Source organism: Chrysochloris asiatica, unplaced genomic scaffold, assembly GCF_000296735.1.
Source record: "Chrysochloris asiatica unplaced genomic scaffold, ChrAsi1.0 scaffold00001, whole genome shotgun sequence".
In the NCBI taxonomy this organism is placed as follows: domain Eukaryota; kingdom Metazoa; phylum Chordata; class Mammalia; order Afrosoricida; family Chrysochloridae; genus Chrysochloris; species Chrysochloris asiatica.
This window is the reverse complement of record NW_006408519.1, coordinates 1,016,635-1,023,892: the sequence shown is the minus strand read 5'-3', so window position 1 is coordinate 1,023,892 and position 7,258 is coordinate 1,016,635. Positions and strand designations below refer to the sequence as shown.

Here is a 7,258-nt window from a genome sequence, read left to right as displayed (position 1 = left end):
CTGTGTGTGTTCACAGCACCATGTTAATTCCTCTTGTGCAATGCCTATGTGGAAAGGAAGAGGTATTTACAGTTCTGTGTCCATCTAATAAACTGCCTCTGTTCCCCTCACTATATTAAATTAAAAAATAAGAACAAAAATATGTATATTATTGTTTTTTTAAACCATAAACATCTTAAGACACATATTAATAGCATACTTAGCTAGATACATGTGCAAAGAATCTGGACGGACACACACCAAAATGCAAGTGGTGGCTTTCTCCTAGCATTGGGACTGGAGCGCCACCGTCTTTCTTTGTGCAACTGTGGTGTTTTGCTATTTTAGCATGGACACGTGTGACTCTCATAATAAGATTTAACAAAGTTATTTGTATTTTAGAGAGGAAATTTGGGCCTGTTTCATAAGCAATAAGCATGAGACATAAGCAGCTTTATGAAACATCATCTTTGCTGTTATAACTAACTGTTACCAGTGACTTCACTGTGGATTCTATTAAGTGAAGTAACATGGCAGTGGTTAGCAGTATTAGACGGTTTCTATTTTCCTCTCTGTGTCTGCGTTTATAATATTCACTAGGTACTCAAGTATTAGAATCCTTGGGTGGTGAACTTGGCTGCTAACCAAAAGGTTGAAGGTCCTAGTCCATCCAGAGATACCTTGAAAGAAAGGCTGGTTGATCCACTTTTGAAAATCCAGGTGTTGAAATCCCTGTGGAGCACAGTTCTACTCTGACACACATGGAATCACCATGAGTCAGAACCAGCGTGATGGCAGTTTTATCCAAGCATTATCACTTGGAAATATTCTGACATTAAAAAAAAAAGCTGAATTCTCTCTTTTGTTATCTCTTTCCTGCTTCTGTAGATCTCCCTGCTAACAATGGGGTGTATATTGTTGTTGTTGGCTACCATTGAGTCGTTCCTGACTCGGCGCAGCACCGTGTACACTAACTAAAATGAAATACTGCCCATTCCTGCACCATCCCCGTGACCGGTAGGGAATATGACCATGGTGATCCACAGGGTTTTCATTGGCTAATTTTCAGAAGTAGTTTACCAGGTCTTTCTTCCTTCTGTCTGAATCTGGAAATTCCACTGAAACCTGTTCAGCTTTATAGCAGCTGAGCAGGTGGATGTGGCTATGCCTGAGATGTATTGCCCAGGATTGATCTCAGGATGAGAATTCTATAACTGAACAGCTGATGACCTATACTGGATATTATTGCTGTTGTAGTGTGCCATTGAATTGACTCCTATTCTTAGAGACCCTATGGGTCAGAGTAGATCACTACATAGTGTTTCCTAGGCTGTGATCTTTATGGAGATAGGTTGTTTGGAAGCCATTGAGTGGGTTTGAATGCTGAACTTTTGGATAGCAGGCAAATACTTAATAATTGCATCATCAGGACCCCTTTGGTTGGGTATTAAAACCTTAGCCTTCTGAGACCCAGGCCCAAGCTTTTGTAAATGAGTAAGTCAGAACTAACTCTCGTTTCTCTCTCTTTCTGTCTCTGACCCACTCACTCACTTTCGTTTTCTATCCATGCTTTCAGGCTGGCTCTGTATAAAAGAAATCCGTTTCCTAGTCAGTGATATTTCTGCTCTGTATCTTCTGGCTGCCTGCCTGTGTTCGTCTCATATTGTTTGGCCAACTGCTATGCTGTAAAACCTAGACAATATCGCTGGGCTAGAATAGAGCTTGCTCTTTTCCTTTTTCTCAAAGGAACAATCACAGATGATAAAAGGTACCCCTACAGAACGGCTCTAAAAATTATCTACTTTTTGTTCTGTCTTCAGCTGAATTCTTGCCACCAGGATGGGGAAACAGAATAGCAAGCTGCGCCCGGAGGTCATGCAGGACTTACTTGAAAGTACAGACTTCACAGAGCACGAGATCCAGGAATGGTATAAAGGCTTCTTGAGAGACTGCCCCAGTGGACATTTGTCAATGGAAGAGTTTAAGAAAATTTATGGGAACTTTTTCCCTTATGGGGATGCTTCCAAATTTGCCGAGCATGTCTTCCGTACCTTTGATGCCAACGGTGATGGGACAATAGACTTTAGAGAATTCATCATAGCCCTGAGTGTGACGTCGAGGGGGAAGCTGGAGCAGAAGCTAAAATGGGCATTCAGCATGTATGACCTGGACGGCAATGGCTACATCAGCAAGGCGGAAATGCTAGAGATCGTCCAGGTATGTAGCATTAGCCCTTTAAGGAGGGCCCGCGCCACAAGTAAGAATGGAAAGGTTCACTGTGTACCAGAGTGCAGGGGTTACCTACAAAGGCATTGTCTTGGCCCTAGCCGCTTAAAAAAAAAAATTTTTTTTTTGAATCCACATTATGAAAAAGGGAGATAGTGTATCAAAATCCAGATTTCTGGCCATCTCTTGAAAAATCAAAGCTCTGGCCTCCCTGAGCCCACATTGTTGCCTGGCAGCAATCACTATGCTCTGCAGATAGACGTGTGCTCTTCAGGGGGCCAGGCTCACTGGCTGTTCCACCTACTCACTGCCATGACCTGCTTTGGGGCCATATCCCCTAGATCAGTATTTACTGATCTGACTCTGGCCTGGGTTCAAATCCTGACTCATTCACTACCTCTGTGACTTTGACTAAGTTCGTTCACTTACGTGAGCCTCAAGATCTTCATCTATAAAATGGATAGCGGTGTCCAACTATGTTGTGGGATTATTTTAAGACTATGGTGACTTTACGTGTTCAATGCTTAGCACAGTTCTGGTCATATAGAAAAGCTCACCATCATTAACTTAGAGCCATGTTAGACTCTTAGATAAAAGCAGAAACCTTGGTTTCAGGTCTGTCCCCTCAGAGACACAAACACAGTAGAAGAGACGCCTCTGTCACTTTAATAAGAGTCACTCTACTATATTTCCACAAGAAACTCACCAGAGTTAATTTTCTGAACAGAGAAGGGGAGGTCCAGTGTTGCATTCTGAGGGAAATTAACAAACCTGGGGACGTGGTTGCTGTTAAATGCTGTCAGTCAGTTCCAACTCACAGCAACCTGGTAACAGGGTTTCCAAGGCACGGCTGGTGAGTTTGAACTGCCGACCTTGGGGTTCAAACTACCTTGTAGGCCAGTGCCTATCCTCTTGTCAAAGGGAGGTAAAGCATTATGGTCATGGCATTGGCAGCTTGATCCTCAGTGGCGGTACTCAGAGAGAAACCGAAGCGGCCCAGGTCATGGCTCCTAAAGAGGATCAGGAGAGTCCTGGCTGCAGCCAATAGGAAGGGCTAGTGAGCGGGCATCAGCAAGGAGGGCTGGCAGCAGCTCCCTGTCCTGGCAAGCAAATGGGACACATCCGAGAAGATTCTGGCAGCAGGCAACATGATCAAGAGAGCAGGCATTTAGCTTGTTGGAAAGTTGGTCTCAGAGGCCAACACTCATCTTGGAGCACCTGGATTCACACACAGCACTGCAGATCTGGGAGCATGGGTTTGGTGCTGGCTGGGTGGAGAGCTTAGGACACAGAGACAAACACACAGCTACTGGTGAGAGTGAGGTGAGGTAGAGGGTGTAGTGACCATTTATTTTTATGGAAACTGGGGCAGAACAGAAAGACTGACCTGTAATTGAGCCTGGGAACAAAGGCCTGGGACCTGGGGCCTGGGCCCTGTGGGACTGAGCCCATGTGAGCTCAGCTTCGCTTGGGATCGTAGTCTCAGGAAACATCAAAGTCAACGGGCTGTTGTTATGTGCCGTTGAGTCGGTTCTGACCCATAGCTATCCTGTATAGGGTTTCCGAGGAGCAGCTGGTGCCATTCAAACTGACTTTGCAGTCCAGTGCATTAGCCCACAGCACCACACCTAGACTCCATTGGCATACTATATACCACCAAAACAAAACAACTCTGGTGGTGGTTGTTTGCCATAGAGTTGGTTCTGACTCATAATGACCCTACATAGGGTTTCCAAGGCTATAAACCTTTACGAAGCAGAAAGCCTCATTTTTCTCCTGCAGAATGGCTGGTAGTTTCTAACTGCTGACCTTTAGGTTAGCAGCCTGACTGGTAACCACTACACTCCTAGAGCTCCTTGCTCTGGTAGGGTAGTGGGTTACAAGTTGGGCTGTTAACCACAGGTCAGCAGTTCAAATCTAACAGCAGCTCCATCGGAGAAAGATGAGTGCTGATGGAATTGTAGGATTAGCACTGTACTGCTAACCACAAGGTTGGCAGTTCAAACCCACCACCGGTTCTGTGGGCGAAAGATGAGACTTTCTATTCATATAAAGAATAGCCTGAGAAACCCTATACAAGATCGTTATGAGTTAGAAGCAACTTGATAACACACAACCAACCAACCATATGCTACTTTGGTGACTAGCAATGGGGGTCTTAAATGCTTGGGAGCTACCATCTCAGATACAATGAGTGATCGTTCCTCATCTGGAGCAAAGAAGAATTTAAAAAATCTAAGACGTGGAAAAAATTAGTTCAAAGGTATTTTTCAGTGCCACAAGCATTTCTCCTGTTACAAAAACTTTAATAAAGATCTTTTAATGGCACACAGTCCCTGGGTGATGCAAACAGTGCTAATCAGAATGTTGGCAGTTCCACTCAGAGGTACCTCAGAAGAAAGGTCTGGTGATCTCCTTTCCAGAAGTCAGCCATTGAAAACCCTAGAGAGCACAGTTCTACTCTGATGCACATGGAGTTGCCATGAGTCAGAATCCACTCAACAACAATTGTTTTTGGTTTTGTTTTTTTAATAGTTGCATAACTGTCATATTGACTCCTGGTGTGGTACTGTAGGATCAGCACTGGACTGTGAACTACATATGCTTGGTTGGCAGTTCAAATCCATCAGCAGCTCCTCGGAAACCTTTTACAGGTTTGATGAGTTGGAATCTACTCAACAGCATTTAACATCAACAACAATTCTCATAGAATACATTACGGTTGTTTTTAGGTGCTGTCAAGTCAATTCCAACTCATAGTGACCCGGTATAGGGTGTCCAGGGTTGTAAATCTTTATGGGAGCAGAAAGCCTCATTTTTCTCCCACAGAGTGGCTGGTGGGTTTGAACTGCCAACCTTGTGGTTATCCTACAGCTTATCTTATAACTCCACCAGTTCTCCCATAATATATTATTATAAGTTGTTTAATGACTCATAATGTTGGGTATTTTGGAATCCTGGTGTGGCCCTATGGGTTAATGCGCTAGCCTGCAAAGTCAGTTTGAACCACATGGTTGGCAGTTCAAGCTCACCAACTACTCCTTGGAAACCCTATACAGGGTCACTATGGGTCGGAACCAACTTGATGGACTAAAAAACAACAACAATGTTGGGTATTTAGACTGTCTCCAGTTTTGCATCAGTATGTGTAAAACTCAAGCTTTTTTTTTTTTAAATAATATAACAAATAAATTGTTCTTGTACATTAAGGTTTTTCTGTATTTAGGATTATTTCCTAGATAAATTTTTCTCAGAAGTGCAACTATTGGGACAGGAAATGAGCATTTCTAAGCCTAATGTTATATGAAGGGACTTCAAAAAGTTCATAGAAAAATTCCATTATATTTTCATTGCATTTTTCTACAAACCTTTTGAATCCTCCTCATATTCTGCCAAATTACTTTTCGAGGTATACTTCCAAAGTGTATAAGAGGCATCCCTATATCATTGCACTTTTCAGATTTGTCTTAATCTTTGTTAATTAAGCAAAAGGTACTTCATTTTAATTAGCTTAGTTTTCGTTCCGCTTTTACCTGGACGTTCTGGGCTCTTTCTCTTTTTTGCCTCACTGCAATGACTGTTGTTGCTACTGGACATCAAGTCAGTTCTGACTCAGGGAGACTGCTATGTGCAGAGTAGAACTGCTTCAAGGGGTTCTCAAAGCTGTGGCCTTTCAGAAGCACGTCACCAGGCATGTCTTCCCAGGTATCTCTGGGTGGGTTTGAACCAGCAACTTTTTGACTAGTAGTAAGACGCTTAACCATTTGCACCACCCAAAGATTCTTGCTGCAATGACAAAGTGGATTGTACTTCCTTCGGGAGAGAAGAATCATTTCCTGATTGATGTCACCAGCACTGTTATCGTCCGTTTGACATTGTTGCACAGATCTCCTGGTTGCCCTTGGTCAGTGACTTCCTGGCCAGTAGTGGTGGCGAATAAAGGGTCCTGGGGGTGCAGTGGTTAAGCGCTTGGTTGCTAACAGAAAGGATCATGCTTAGAATCGATCAGATGCTCCGAGGAAGAAAGATGTGGCGGTCTGCTCCCATATAGAGTTACAGCCTTGGGAGCTCTATGGGGCAGTTCACTCTGTCCTATAGTATTGCTAGGAGTTGGAATCAACTGGATGGGAACAGATTTGGGTTTTTTTTGTTGGCTTATTGCTGCAGATGCAAACACCCAGACAGGGAGGACTGATGGAAATCAAGGACCATGGCATGGGAAACCAATACCACAGGGAAGGAAAGAGACACTGTCCTTGTGGTATGGAACCCAGTTTGCAAGATTGCGATTGGGATAATTATAGAAAATGTGTAAAGTTGCCTTCAGTCAATACTTAGGACTATAAAGGATATCATAAAAATGAAGATACATTCACCCCGTCGCAAGTTTTCCTTCAAAGGAAACACCTCAGCCCAACGACAGGCCCCAGTGAGTTTACTGCTCACATTTGGGAATCCTGCAAACTATCAATGTGTATATTCTGTCACATTCATGTGATCATCTCCCTTCTCTCCATTATTAAAGATGAACTGAGATTTCCTAGGGGTCTGACTGATTTTCCTGGTCTATTTCTTTTCCTCTTTGTTTTCTTCTTTGAAAGTCTATACTCTAGACCTCACCATTGTCACAAGTAGCTTTGTGTCTGTGTATGGATCCTTGCTTCTTGGTTTTCGCCAGTCTGTGAAAGGATCTTGGTGGCTCAATAATTAAGCACCAAAAGGTCAGCAATTCCAACCTACCAGCTTCTCCATTAGAGAACAGACTTGGTGATATGCTTCCATGAAGACTGGTGTTGTGAAGTGCCATCGAGTCCGTTCCTATCTCATAGCTGCCTGTATAGGGTTTCTGAGGAGCGGCTGGTGAGTTTGAACCACCAACCTTGTAGGTCAAACCAACCTTACAATCTGTGCTTATCCCAAAGCACCACACCATAACTCCCTTAAATATTGTTGTTTTTGTTGTTAAGTACTAGTGAGTTGGTTCTCACTCATAGTGACCCTATATAGCTTTCCAAGGAGTGGCTGGTGAGTTTGAACAGCCGACCTTGTAATT

The 7,258-nt window shown here is 43.4% G+C and overlaps 1 protein-coding gene across 1 annotated transcript in view; it reads left to right on the top strand.

Annotated features, from left to right (window-relative positions):
- Positions 1-1,818: 1,818 nt before the first annotated feature.
- NCALD (neurocalcin delta) overlaps positions 1,819-7,258 on the top strand; it is a 43,414-nt gene continuing 37,974 nt past the window's right edge. Inside the window, exon 1 of the mRNA XM_006830614.1 lies at positions 1,819-2,196. Within this exon, the coding sequence (XP_006830677.1) occupies positions 1,819-2,196 (378 nt within the window). The remainder of the gene's footprint in view (positions 2,197-7,258) is intronic.